The sequence below is a fragment of the Schistocerca nitens genome, chromosome 1 (assembly GCF_023898315.1).
Source record: "Schistocerca nitens isolate TAMUIC-IGC-003100 chromosome 1, iqSchNite1.1, whole genome shotgun sequence".
Lineage (NCBI taxonomy): Eukaryota > Metazoa > Arthropoda > Insecta > Orthoptera > Acrididae > Schistocerca > Schistocerca nitens.
In genome coordinates, this window is record NC_064614.1 from 652,892,899 (window position 1) to 652,908,154 (window position 15,256).

The 15,256-nt window shown below is 42.8% G+C and overlaps 1 protein-coding gene across 2 annotated transcripts in view; it reads left to right on the forward strand.

Annotated features, from left to right (window-relative positions):
* Window positions 1-2,019: 2,019 nt before the first annotated feature.
* The window catches only part of LOC126258863 (calpain-A-like), a 247,708-nt gene continuing 234,471 nt past the window's right edge, over window positions 2,020-15,256 (forward strand). Inside the window, exon 1 of one of the 2 annotated variants that reach the window (XM_049955676.1) lies at window positions 2,020-2,379. In XM_049955676.1, coding sequence (XP_049811633.1) covers window positions 2,107-2,379 — 273 coding nt within the window. In that variant the 5' untranslated portion in view covers window positions 2,020-2,106. The remainder of the gene's footprint in view (window positions 2,380-15,256) is intronic. The other variant, XM_049955677.1, reaches the window with a different exon arrangement.

The following is a 15,256-nucleotide window of genomic DNA, read 5'->3' on the forward strand; positions in this document are numbered from 1 at the left end:
TTCCAAGTACACCTCCTCCTCTTGTGATTCTTGAACGGGGTATTCGCTATTTCCAGCTGAAACTTGTTACAGAACTCAATTAGTCTTTCTCCTCTTTCATTCCTTGTCCCAAGCCCATATTCTCCTGTAACCTTTTTTCTACTCTTTCCCCTACAACTGCATTCCAGTCGCCCATGACTTAGATTTTCGTCCCCCTTTACATACTGCGTTACCCTTTCTATATCCTCATACACTTTCTCTATCTTTTCATCTTCAGCTTGCGACGTCGGCATGTATACCTGAACTATCGTTGTCGGTGTTGGTCTGCTGTCGATTCGGATTAGAACAACCCGGTCACTGAACTGTTCACAGTAACACACCTTCTGCCCTACCTTCCTATTCATAACGAATCCTACACCTGTTATCCCATTTTCTGCTGCTGTTGATATTACCCGATACTCATCTGACCAGAAATCCTTGTCTTCCTTCCACTTCACTTCACTGACCCCTACTATATCTAGATTGAGCCTTTGCATTTCCCTTTTCAGATTTTCTAGTTTCCCTACCAGGTTCAAGCTTCTGACATTCCACGCCCCGACTCGTAGAACGTTATCTTTTCGTTGATTATTCAATCTCTTTCTCATGGTAACCTCCCCCTTGGCAGTCCCCTCCCGGAGATCCGAATGGGGGACTATTCCGGAATCTTTTGCCAGTGGAGAGATCATCATGACACTTCTTCAATTACAGGCCACATGTCCTGTGGATACACGTTACATGTCTTTAATGCAGTGGTTTCCATTGCCTTCTGCATCCTCATGTCGTTGATCATTGCTGATTCTTCCGCCTTCAAGTCGCATATCAGTGGATAAAATGTAGGACAGTATGCAAACATTTACATTTTATCCAATAATATGACAATTTGACATGAAGTTCCAGCTCACAATGATGAACACGTTTTGTAACAATAAAATGGTTCAAATGGTTCTAAGCACATTTGAGGTCATCAGTCCCCTAGACGTACAACTACTTAAACCTAACTAACCTAAGGACATCGCACACATCCATGCGCGAGGCAGGATTCGAACCTGCGACCATAGCAGGAGCGCGGTTCCGGACTGAAGCGCCTAGAACCGCTCGGCCACAGCAGCCGGCTTATAACAATAATTTTTGACGACGAGAAGATCTACATCTACAGCCATACTCCGCAAGCCACCTGACGGTGTGTGGCGGAGGGTACCCCGAGTACCTCTATCGGTTCTCCCTTCTATTCCAGTCTCGTATTGTTCGTGGAAAGAAGGATTGTCGGTATGCTTCTGTGTGGGCTCTAATCTCTCTGATTTTATCCTCATGGTCTCTTCGCGAGATATACGTAGGAGGGAGCAATATACTGCTTGACTCTTCGGTGAAGGTATGTTCTCGAAACTTTAACAAAAGCCCGTACCGAGCTACTGAGCGTCTCTCCTGCAGAGTCTTCCACTGGAGTTTATCTATCGTCTCCGTAACGCTTTCGCGATTACTAAATGATCCTGTAACGAAGCGCGCTGCTCTCCGTTGGATCTTCTCTATCTCTTCTATCAACCCTGTCTGGTACGGATGCGAACAAGCGTACTGTAACCTACTTCCTTTGTTTTCGGATTGCATTTCCTTAGGATTCTTCCAATGAATCTCAGTCTGGCATCTGCTTTACCGACGATCAACTTTATATGATCATTACATTTTAAATCACTCCTAATGGGTACTCCCAGAGACAGCAAAACCTGTAGAAACCAGATGTCGAAAATAAATTAGTATTTATGCGATTTGGCCGCTATTTCTCAGCGCGAGAAATTTCAATCAAGAGTATTACTTGCCAAATAACTAAATAACATTTCTTTGTGACTGAACGAGACAACCGCTGAGACCATTCCATGTGTGGGTGACACATCGCGAAAAGCCTCGTGTTTACAACTGCGATCCCGGTTGTGGAACAAAATAGCGCGCAGCCGGCGGAACTTCCTCGCCGCCGCTCGTCGCAGATTAGATAAACCATCGCGGTGTGCCGCATGTCATGCCGCGCGCCACTCGCTCCTCATACGTGGACGCGATTGCGTGCGCTCCACACCTATACACCGCCGATTCTTAAGCACCATGGATGAACGCTACGTCACCAGCATCAACTTGAGTGTGCGGTCGGGGCAGACGGCGAATTTCCGCCAGGTCAGGACCGAAGTGCGGGAATGGAGCCTGCAGAACGGACATAATCTGCGAGAGGAACAGCGGCCGCTGCTTTCGTACGGAGGGTCCCCTCGGACAGCACGCAGTGTGCTCGCCGTGCAGCCCGCGCCTGCGGCTAAGGAGAGCCGGCTCTCGCGCCTGCAGTACCAGCACTCTCTTCACCTGCCGCAGGACCGTATCTACAAGGTACGTGTACGGGTAGCCGCCACTACTGCTTGCGAACGCAATTTCTGGCGGTCACGATTCAGAGCATTGTTTCTAGCCCATTGGACTCAACATTTTCTAAATGGGACGAAAGGCCCCGCTGATGTAACTGCAATTTCGGGAGTACATCAAGGAAGTGTTATAGATCCGTTACTGTTTATTATATACAGGGTTACAGGAATATTTATTTTGCTATGTAAACGTAAGAAACGTTACTCTTTCTGTAGAGTTATGAACATAGTTTGTGTAGTTACTTTTAGAAGAAGTACAACAACGAGTTATAATTTTCTTAAATACACTGAAGCGCCTAAGAAACTGGCATAGGCAACGTATTCAAATACAGAGATACGTAAACAGGCAAAATACGGCGCTGCGGTCGGCTACGCCTATATAAGACAAGAAGTGCTGGATAAGTTGTTAGATCGGTTACTGCTGTTACAATCGCAGGTTTTCAACATTTAAGTGAACTGAACGTGGTGTTGTAGTCAGCGCGAGCGATGCGACACAGCATCTCCGAGGTAGCGGTGAAATGGGGATTTTTCCATGCGACCACTTCACGAGCGTACCGTGAATATCAGGAATCCGGTAAAACATCAAATCTCCGACATCGCTGCGGCCGGAAAAAGATGCTGCAAGAACGGAATCAACGACGACTGAAGAGAATCGTTCAGCGCGACAGAAGTGCAGCCCTTCTGCAAATTGCTGCGGATTTTAATGCTTGGCCATCAGCAAGGGTCAGCGTGGAACCACTCAACAAAACGCATCGATATGGGTTTTCGGAGCCGAAGGCCCACTCGTGTAGCCTTGACGACTGCACGACACAAAGCTTTACGCCTCGCCTGGGTCCGTCAACACCGACACTGGACTGGTGATGACTGGAAATATGTTGCCTGATCGGACGAGTATCGTTTCAAATTGTATAGGGAGGATAGACGTGTACTGGTATGGAGACAACCTCATGAACCCATGGACTCTGCATGTTAGCAGGAGACGGTTCAAACTGGTGGAGGCTCTGTAATGGCGAGGGGCGTGTGTAGCTGGAGTGATTGGGATTGCTGATACGACTTTGACAGACGACACGTACGTAAGAATTCCTGTCTGATCACCTGCATCCACTCATGTACATTATGCATTTCGACGGACTTAGGCAATTCCAGCAGGAGAGTGCGACACCCTACACATCCGGAATTGCTACAGAGTGGCTCCAGGAACACTCTTCTGAGTTTAAAAACTGCCGCTGGCTATCAAACTCTCCAGACACGAACATTATTGAGCATACCTGGAATGCCTTGCAACGTGCTGTTCAGAAGATATCTCCACCCCCTAACACTCTTACGGATTTATGGACAGCCCTGCAGGATTCATGGTGTGAATTCCATCCAGCACTACTTCAGACATTAGTCGAGTCCATGCCATGTCGTGTTGCGTCACTTATGCGCGATCGCGGGGGCCCTGCACGATATTAGAGCAGGTATATCAGTTTCTTAGGCTCTTCAGTGTAGAACATTATTTTTTCAGACAGGATTGACGGAGTACATCGAGAAAGTTCAAAGAAGAGAATCATGTTTTGTATTATCGCGAAATAGGGAGAGAGTGTCACTGAAATGATACAGGGTTTGGGATCGGCATCATTAAAAAAAAGGAGTTTTTCGTTACGGCAGAATCTTCTCGCGACGTTTCAATAACTAATTGTCTCCTCCGAATGCGAAAATATGTTGTTGACGTCGACCTACATAGGGGGAAACGATCATCACAATAAAATAGAGGAAATCAGAGCTCGTACCGGAAGATATAGGTGTTCGTTTTTTCCGCGCGCTGTACGAGACTGGAATAATAGAGATAGAGAATTATTGTGAAGGTGGTGCGATGAACCCTCTGCCAGGCACTTAAATGTGATTTTCTGAGTATCCATGTATATATAGATGTAGATGTAGATGTAGCTGATGTACCAGGGGGACCGGAAAGTGATATCTTTTCTGCGCATGTCGACATTCGTTTGCCATTTATCAGCTCACTGTGTACTTCAAAGTCGTACCAAAGATATTTTAAGGTTGGAGTGATTAATCTACTTGTAAATAACTAAATTTTAATTTTTTTAGCTTATGGTGAAATGGCCAGTGAAACAGTAGAAGAGCTATATACCAGGCACCACGTATGCTTTTTGAGTTCACAAAGGGTGGTAATGCAACACTTGCTACCAAAAGCATTTGCGATGTTTATCCAAGTGCATTAGACGCTCGTAAATGCCGCAAGTGGCTTTCTAAGTTGAAATCCGGTAATTAGGTTCTTTCTGGTTATTATTGATTGGGAAGACCAAGAACTTTAGACAATGACATACTAAGGGTTGAACTGGGATTAAATCCGTGTCAGCCAATAGAGGAACTGCCAAACAGTCCTAACCAACCTTGGTAGACTTACCAAGAACATTTGCAGCAAATTACTAAAGACAAACAAAGCTAACCGATCCACTACATTCAACTTGTAGCTACAGCGGTAAAACACAGAAGCGTTTTTTGATCGCTTGATCACTGAAAATGAAAGATGGGGCCTCTATAATAATTCAAAACGGCAGTGGGTCTCTCCGAATGAAACGCCACGCAGTACAGCTAAGCCTGGTTTACACCTCAAAAAGGCGTTTTTTCGTGTTTTGTTGAGTAATCGCGAGGTCGTTCATTTTGAATTGCTGCACCATGGACAAACAGTGAATGCAGATCTTTTCTGTGAACATTAGGGTCGAGTACATCAATCTTTAATTGAAAAGTGCCCAGCGCTTGTCAACGCAAAAGGTATCATTCTGCAACACGATAATGCAAGACCGCACTGCGAAAGACGAATCCTGGAAAAAAATTAATGAACTGAGCTGGGAGATACTGCCACACCCACCAAACGTGCCCGTTACTGCGTGATCGGATTTCCATTTATTCCGATCGTTACAGGACTTTTTTAAGTGGAAAAAATGTGAAAATGTGGATGATGTCAAAAATGCCATTTCCAGACATTCTGTTCCAAAACCAACTGGTTATATCGATCCGGCATTGACAATTTGCGCGCTAGATGGGAGAAGGCTATTGATAACGAGGGTGATTACAACACTGATTAAAAATAAAAACTTGTTATCAATTTATGTTTGAACTTAAAATAAAAAAATTACTTTCCGTTCCCCCTAATATTTAAGCCGTATACAACTCATTTTAAATTAAACTTCTATCAATTTTAGTTGGGGAGAGAGAAATGATCAAAGTTTTAGGGGTGGCTGCAACATGCTATACATAATTGGCAGTGCTCAGATGGATGTTCTGGTAGCAATATTTTCATTTAAATGAGGTGTTCAAACGAGCGCTCATTTTCCTGAATCCACAATTCTGTGTGTCTTCCACATGACCTGCGGACGAGATGTCAAGTTACTGCTGTCACAGAGCGGCCATCTTCCTCGATGCGTTGTTTGAAGTCGTCGTGAGTGCGGTGGCGCTCAGACAATTCCTCAGATGCCACCACAAAGAGAAATGTACTGTTGTTAAATCGGGCTATTCCCGAGGACCACGGTGTCCCAACCACCTCCCTGGAAATCCGTTATTCAGCTCTTAACACAAAATCTCGCGCAGAAGGGGCTGGGTGACCATCGCGCTGTATCCACATACGGCCTCTAGTGTCTATACCGACATTTTCAGAGCACACAAACTATCGAAGATAAAAGCTGGATACATGTCAAATGTCAGATTAACTCTGAAGTACTGTGGATCAATGATTTCATCTCCAAGAATTCCACATCACACATTTATGGGAAATCTCCAGTGACGATCGACATGATGTACCTAATTAAATGAACATTATGCCACAAGAACATTCATTTGAACACAGCCAATTACGTAGGACATGTTGCATTGACTCCGAAAACTTGGAACGTTTCTAGCTCCCTAACTAAAACTGCTAGAAATTTGATTTAAATTTATTTGTACACAGTTAGTAAACACACATCGGCCACACGACAGAAATAACAACGTTCTATTTATAACTCGTTACTGTAACTCCCTGGAAAATAAGTAAATAAATTAAGTTCATAGTTTCACAGAAGAATAACATTTTACTTTACCTCTAACTATCTAAATAAATATTCCTTTCACTTGTTACTTTGTAAGTTATACAGAAAAACGCTTTACCCGAAACAGCCTGTATACACCCATATAAACGCTGTAGTGTATGACGTCGGAAGCTCCATGGGGCTATTCTCAGACGATGCTGTCGTTTATAGAAAGGCTGCAACGCCTGGAGACCGTAGAGAAACGCAGGAAGACTTGCAGAGCACCGATTATTGGTATAGCGACTGGCTGTTCACCCTGAACGAAATGTAACTTACTGCCCAAAAACGGGCAAAGATACGCGTATCCATATCGACTGCGCTATTGAGGAAAAATCGCTGGGAACAATATCTACCGTAGAATACCTGGAAGTAACCGTCCGGAGCGACCTAAAGTGGGATAACCACATAAAACAAATTGTAGGAAAGGCAGATGCCAGACAGATTCACAAAAAGAGTCTTAAGAACATTTTATACATCCACAAAACAAATGGCTTACAAAACGTAATACTGAATTTTAAGCATTGTTCAATTGTCGGGGTCGCTTATCACGTAGGATTATAGGGAGAAAAAGATAAGATCCAACGAATACCGGTAGGTCTCGTCGTGCGACCGTTTAGTCGGTGCGAGAGCTGTATGGGCATGCTTAACAAACACCAGTGGCGTTCTGTATTAACGAGGTGCCTGCGGTTGAAACTCCCAAAACATACTTCTGAGGAAGAGTCTACTAACATATTATTGCCTCCATCATTCGCGAACGGAACAGGGAAGGAGAAAATAGTTATATCAGGAGTGCCATCCTCCAAACAGCGCAAGCTGGTTTATGGATTTTACATGATTCAACGCAGTGTAGCAGTAAACGTAGACAGTCACTGAATAATTTATCTTAATATGTGCGAGATCCGTGCAACACGAGTTCGACAAGGAGATGGCCACTCCCGCTTCTGTTTAACATTGCGTCAGACAATCATTAGAGAATGGGGAAAAAATCGAGGGTATAAACATCGAGCTCACGCGACAATCAAAGTGAAGGGCCTACCTTCTGCTGACGATTCAGCTATCTTCACTAACACTAGTGAGGAAGCCGTAGAGAAGATACGCGAGATAGCATCAAGGACAGACCTTCAAATATCATATTTTGAGAAGACCCATTTGAAGGAAAATTCTGATAAAAATATCAGAAGATCCTCATTAAAAATGAAATATGGGACAATTTCACACGTGACTTCTTTTAAATATCTAGTAAAAATCATTTTACTATCTGGACTAGACAGTTAAGCCAAAAGGATCAGACATTTCACCCACAAACTTCACATGAGATGTTGTGCCTTTGAGGGCCTGGCAGGTTACTTCTCTAGTCTTCCTGTCTACCTGAGATTTTCTAAAGTGTCCAAAACAGTTTGTCTGTCAACAGCCTAATCCGCCTACTTGAAATCCACAACGGTGACGTATGTGTTGATACTTACACGTATCTTTAGTTGAATGATTATCCATGGATGAATTATTACTATTATTATTATCGTCATCTGTGACCAGCGGCATCACAGGTTGCATTTACTCATTGCTAACGGCTGTATTTATTTCGAAATTGCTGATCTATTGCATAACCACGTCGGTGGCGGGAAATAAAACAGTACAATCACAACCTCGAATTATGGAAGGATAAACAGAAAATCGTCCGTGCTCTTTTCGAAAGAACCATCCATCGTTTGCCTTAATCGATTTGTGGGAACCATGGAAAGCCTAAGTCTCATGTGCCGTCCTTCTGAATCCAGCGTCTAACCACTCGGCTCGGCGAGCTATATATGAAAAGCATGTCTGTTATTGGAAGATTACCGTAAAGAGGGTGGAAAACATCAGTGGCTGGAGCGCTCAACCGCTGGACAATGGTGCTGCCGAACGTTCCACAAATAAAGCTTTTGTCGGTGTGTGGCGTGCATTATCGAGCTGTGGCAGTTCTTAAGTCAGTCCTTTTGGCCGTTTCTCTTCAGCTTTGCCAGGAAGGCGCCAAGTTGTTGTCAGTAAATGTCAGCATCTATTCTTTAGAAACTATTTATCACATGTAGTACCTTCTTTACCCCGGTGTTCGCCTGTCAGCGTCTGTAGACGACCGTAATTTTTGAGCAGAGCTTTGCTTTTTTTTAGGACTTAGTCGTTCCTTCCTCTCTGACGCTGAGGTGAAGGTATCAGTTTCCATCACAGGTAACAAGTTGGACAAACCGGCCCGTGCCACTCAGGAACTCAGTGATGAAAACTCTGTGATGATACGTGTTCGCCTGTTGATTTTGGATCAAAGCTTCCGGTGCCCATCCCATCTAACTTGCATCTTTTCCCATTGTACACGTATGTCGAGCTATGGTTTACTGGTAGCATTTCTTCGCATATAGTAATTTTCGAGTTGATTATTATGAGTTAAGGTATTCCCTGAAGGTGGGTGCTCTGCCTGAACCTGAGGAATCGACGTCATTATACCCTTATTTCAAACGACGGAACCATTTTCTAGCTTTGCTTTCGCCAACGACGATTCTCTTCACAGAAACATGTTGACTTACCTTGCCAGCATTTACTCTTCTTTTAACAAAAAAAAGTGTTCATTTTTCCAATTCATATTCCATCTTCTTTAGCACGAACTTTCTTAATATGTGCAAAATTTTTCAGGTACTTATAAGCAAAGGGTAAGCGTCGTTCGAGAACGTGTCTAATGCAGATATGTAGCTCAAGAGTCTTTGTAAGGTACACGGTTCAAAATTGTGAAGGATATAAACCGTAACTGAGAGGTGGGCGCAAGTCGAAGTTCCACAATATGAACTTGAGACCATATTTGTCATATACCATGTTTCATTTTTGGAACACGGATGAAAGTTACGCTGCAGCCCACTAAACATTGTCTAACTCGACCTTTGTCCGTAACGTGACTGCTGTCGGCCTTCCGCAAGTACAATAGTGTATAGTGTGTATTACCAATAGGAAATATTAAGCATTCCTCTGTGCATCACGTTTAAAAAGCTTCTGTTCTCTTGTTGTTTGACCTGTTTATCGTTAACGTTTCACATCCGTACAACGAGACTACATACTAGACAAATACCTTCAGAAACGACTTCCTAAAATTTAAAATTTATACGTTTCTTCTTCTTCTTCTTCAGATATGTTTTTCTTGCTGTTGGCAGTGTGCATTTACCTCCTCTCTACTTCGGCCATCGTCAGTTACTTAGCTGCCCAAACAGCGAAACTCGCGTGCTAAATTTATACGCTCTAAAAGTTAACATAAATTAAATTTACATATACAGAAGAAATTTACGTTGTGTAGTCATATATTAGACGTAAGGTTAGGTATGAACAACTTCTTGCTCTCTACAGCTAGGTGATACATTCAGCTGCAGTGGTTCTATTCTGTACTGGCGGTGAACTATTTTCGTGAACGTCCTTATCATTGAAAGACAGAGGGAAATAGGCACTGTCCGATACATGTTTAAAATTATTTCTCATTTCTACAAGGTTACGAGTCCGTACCGCTTTATTTCAAACACGAGGGCGTTTCTATGAAAGAAGGATAAAAACAATCATTTAGTAGGCAACTATATTCCGTTCATCATAAGAATAAACCTGATGTAAACAAACACAAACGCGATAATTGGTCAGAAACCGTAGCACACGTACACTGATGTTGTTACGCTCTTGGAAGTAGGTCCTACTTATGTATTAGATATCTTATTACTAAGTTACGTTAAATGAAATCAACGTTTTTCTTAATCATGCTTTAGCTACATAGTTTTTATTTCAAAAGTCGTGTACAGTCACAGCCTCTGCAGCGTTGTGCTCTGATTGTCGCGCTGTTAATGCTTTCTGTTCCGTAGTGAAACACGTGCACGGGACACGGTTAAAAAGTGCCTAGAAATAGGCATAAATTTACGGAGATAATCGACCTTGAAGTTTTTCCAGATTTCTATAAAGTACTTTTTTGATTATCAGTTCCATGTTGAACACGTAGCGGAGTCGGTAGCGTAATGAAATGAGAATCCGATGCGGTTATTTGTGAGTTCGAATATTCCTAGTATCAAATTTTCTCATTTACACCTCGTAATTATAAAACTCATCATCATGTTTTATGAATAATGCACGTCTTCTTGTTTCTAATTACATATTGGAAGCAAAATTCATGTTTCCATTTAAAAAAAAAATTCTTAATTACCGATGTTTTATGACAGACTATTCATAAAAGTTGCTTACATTACGAAAACATAACAATTTAATTTTAAGGCAAAAATGAAAAACCAATTCCTCTTTATTTGGACTATGTCCATCGTTTTATTCCACAGAGGTAGATAAGTATCGTAGAAACAAAAAAAAAAAAAAAAAACAATCATTTTCACAGCATCGAGCACATCATAAATACTGCATTTTCACATTTTCTACTGTACCATTACAATATGAACCCAACAGAACTGATCTGGAGCCAAGCTGCGGGATTTGGCCCGAGAAGCAACAAGACTGTTAAGCTGCCAGACGTAATGGAACTAACGCACGCAGCTTTTTCACAGGTCACTGCCGGGCCCTGACGTGATACAGAACGGCTCTTCATAAAAGAAGAAGAGAAAATGCTGCACCTGGTTGGCTTCGTGGATTCTGTTGTTGATAGGCTCGTTATCAACGTAGCAGGTGACACTTCCAGAACTGAAATGTGTTTCTTGGATTCGGATAAGGAAGGAGCTAAGAGATTACGAGACGACTGACTGTAACTAATACTTTCAGTGGCTTCAATATGTAACTATATGGTGAAATCCTTCAATATTCTCTTACATTAGACACAGATTAGGCAGAAAAATTACCTTGTGGTTAAGTCAGGAATTTTCGTCGTTCTTCTTTGTAATTACAATAGGACGTTAGCTAAAAACGATAAAAGTGTTGCGGTTTACGTCTAGTCGTCTAAGGAGCGTATTGTGGGACATCTGCAGTGTATTATTTCATTGTGCTTAAAAATTAAATGACATTCGAAGCTGTATTGCACCTCTGCTCGTCTTTTTTTACGTGTGGACTGCAGCTGGCCACGTCACTGCAGGCTAAGTCGATGTGCCCGTAACGCACAGCACAAAAACGTACCCTTATTATCGTACTTGACAGTACTCCAGACAGCTTGGCTGGAGGTTCCAGCAAACGCGGAAGAATACATAGTGCAATGTTTACAACAGGTTTATTCTTATGGAGAACGGATTATAGTTACGATTACACAAATGTCTCCTTCAAAGATTTTCTAAGTAAGCCTTAAATTTCCCCAGTGACAGGGCATCAAACACACTTCAGCTAAACCAACCATAAACAGAGTAACATATGATGGACCTAAAACAAATTTTTGTAGTTGTTTCTCATAAAGAAATACGGTCATAGAAATCATTTGTGAATTTCACTTCCCTTTTCTCAACAAATCACTGTGCTTCGTTAGATCCATTGACAACTGAAACTGAGTTTAAGGACCTATATTCAAAACATTGTACCATCTGTGATTGTAGAAGCCTTTGGTAATTTCACGCAATTTATTGTTTTTGTCAACTATTTCATTAATGAAGGAAAGCTCATAATAGAGGGACCATTTTAGATTTCACGTGTGAAAGTACTTCTGATACAGAAAGTTCTGGAACAAATACTGTAATTATCACATTTTTTGCATGGAGTTTTAGGTGATGGGTAGTAAATTGTCTAATGAGTGTGTGTGTGTGTGTGTGTGTGTGTGTGTGTGTGTGTGTGTGTCCGTGGAGTTGGTGAGTCTTAGTCCCAATAAAGCGTGAGCGAGCTCTGTTGACGTTGCTGCGCCAACCTCATTTCGCAAATAGAAGCAAGCGGCGTTGTTTGCCGCCCGATTAAGTGAAGCACGTACGCGGCGTATGCTTTCAAGGTCCTGCGGTACCCGTTCCTTGCTACGCTCACAAAAGGACGGTGAAGTTCCAGAAATAGTCCTACCAAGTTAGGTGTCAATCTTTTTTTTCATTTACTGCGAAATACGTTTTACTTCATTTCTGCGTGGAAGCGAATTTTAAGTTGGTTTCAAAGACGAAAAAGTATAAGCGAAGGCACGTTACAATGGACCTAGAATTCCGGTTAACCAGGATTTTTAAAAGGCACATGTTCCTAATATTCCCAGTTGTTTGGGAAAGGCAACTATTCCGAAAAATAATGAAAATGCGGATAAGTGCAGATACAATTATAACCGAATCATTCTCGTACGACTATTTTTTCACGATAATGATCGGAAGAAATTTTTCCAAAAAAGGAAAAACAACAAAACGTTAGTGGAATTTGAAATAAATAAAATGCATCTGTTATAATTTTAGGTTTCAAATTACTTAAGAACAGTCACTAGCTCACAATGTGAGCAACTGAATTACAAATTAATCTTGAATTTAAATCGGGCGAGGACGGAACCAAAGGCACTGACTCGGGTTCAGATGTAAAAACGCAGTTAATACCATGAATCAGTTAATCAGAAAACCAGTAGAATAATTTGCACTGACCACAAGCACGTAAAACTTAATTGTTTGCAAAACAATTAGCTTATTGAATAGCTCTGCGTTACTCGCGGCAATGCTGTTACTGGTTTTAGAAATGCAGATGTTCATAAATACTTGTTTTCTATTATAGTAAGCTATTTCTGGAAAGTTCGTAATGTTTCATTTAGCGAAGGATAAGTACTTTTACATAACAGTTTTATATAATTTGCATATGTGAGTAAAGTTTGCAGTAATATTTTGTCAATATTCATTTAAATTATGATTTTACTCTTTTACTATTAGTCATTATTCCGTAACTAGTTGTTCTATAAAGCAACAAAGTTCACTGCTGGTAAATGGCATTTTTGGATGGTTCTCAGTTTTGTAAACTGCACGTTATCTTAGTTACGGAAATTAAATAAGCTCATCACTTCAGTATTTTCCTATTTTTTTCATTGATGGTATTCTCGGAATCAGTAATGGTGATAGGATAGGACCCTGCTAGGTAAATGACTGAAGAAAATTTCATTTACACTATAACAGCTACTGCACTTAACACTTTGCTATTCAGTTAACAAAACCCGCTACGTTGGTTAGCCTTCTACAGTCTAAAGATGAAACTGGTTGGATCTTACTTTGTTGAACTACTACCGTTAGCGCGATGTCGTCGACAATGTGTGGCAACACAGTCTTCTTTATCGTCGCCCCATATAATAAGTTTGGCCCACATTACTCATCTTGAATATTAATTCGTCTTCATGACAATGTACTGTGCTCATTTACAACCACATAATATGCCTGACAATATATCAAAAATATTATAGTTTATTTCTTACATTCCCGCGCATTGCACTCTTTATCACCAGGTACCAGCAACTCGTCTCCGCCGACTACTTCAGCCTGACTCCGAGCTTACGCGCCCAGCGACGATACTCCTTGCTTTAAATTTATTCTTTAGCTGTATATAATGGCTAACTTCCTGACTAGGCAACGTTTTTACTATATTATAATTACGATATTCTTTTTAATTAGATCACTTCAATTAGTTCTTTGATATTTAATTATACGACAACATGAATACAATAATAAAATGTTCTATGACAGAAACTATATCAAAGTTACATTGTGGTTGCAGAATTAATTATGCGAAAAATTTATTAGGCAATGTGTTGTTGTGTTCCAGAGTAACTTAGTACACTCCTGGAAATGGAAAAAAGAACACATTGACACCGGTGTGTCAGACCCACCATACTTGCTCCGGACACTGCGAGAGGGCTGTACAAGCAATGATCACACGCACGGCACAGCGGACACACCAGGAACCGCGGTGTTGGCCGTCGAATGGCGCTAGCTGCGCAGCATTTGTGCACCGCCGCCGTCAGTGTCAGCCAGTTTGCCGTGGCATACGGAGTTCCATCGCAGTCTTTAACACTGGTAGCATGCCGCGACAGCGTGGACGTGAACCGTATGTGCAGTTGACGGACTTTGAGCGAGGGCGTATAGTGGGCATGCGGGAGGCCGGGTGGACGTACCGCCGAATTGCTCAACACGTGGGGCGTGAGGTCTCCACAGTACATCGATGTTGTCGCCAGTGGTCGGCGGAAGGTGCACGTGCCCGTCGACCTGGGACCGGACCGCAGCGACGCACGGATGCACGCCAAGACCGTAGGATCCTACGCAGTGCCGTAGGGGACCGCACCGCCACTTCCCAGCAAATTAGGGACACTGTTGCTCCTGGGGTATCGGCGAGGACCATTCGCAACCGTCTCCATGAAGCTGGGCTACGGTCCCGCATACCGTTAGGCCGTCTTCCGCTCACGCCCCAACATCGTGCAGCCCGCCTCCAGTGGTGTCGCGACAGGCGTGAATGGAGGGACGAATGGAGACGTGTCGTCTTCAGCGATGAGAGTCGCTTCTGCCTTGGTGCCAATGATGGTCGTATGCGTGTTTGGCGCCGTGCAGGTGAGCGCCACAATCAGGACTGCATACGACCGAGGCACACAGGGCCAACACCCGGCATCATGGTGTGGGGAGCGATCTCCTACACTGGCCGTACACCACTGGTGATCGTCGAGGGGACACTGAATAGTGCACGGTACATCCAAACCGTCATCGAACCCATCGTTCTACCATTCCTAGACCGGCAAGGGAACTTGCTGTTCCAACAGGACAATGCACGTCCGCATGTATCCCGTGCCACCCAACGTGCTCTAGAAGGTGTAAGTCAACTACCCTGGCCAGCAAGATCTCCGGATCTGTCCCCCATTGAGCACGTTTGGGACTGGATGAAGCGTCGTCTCACGCG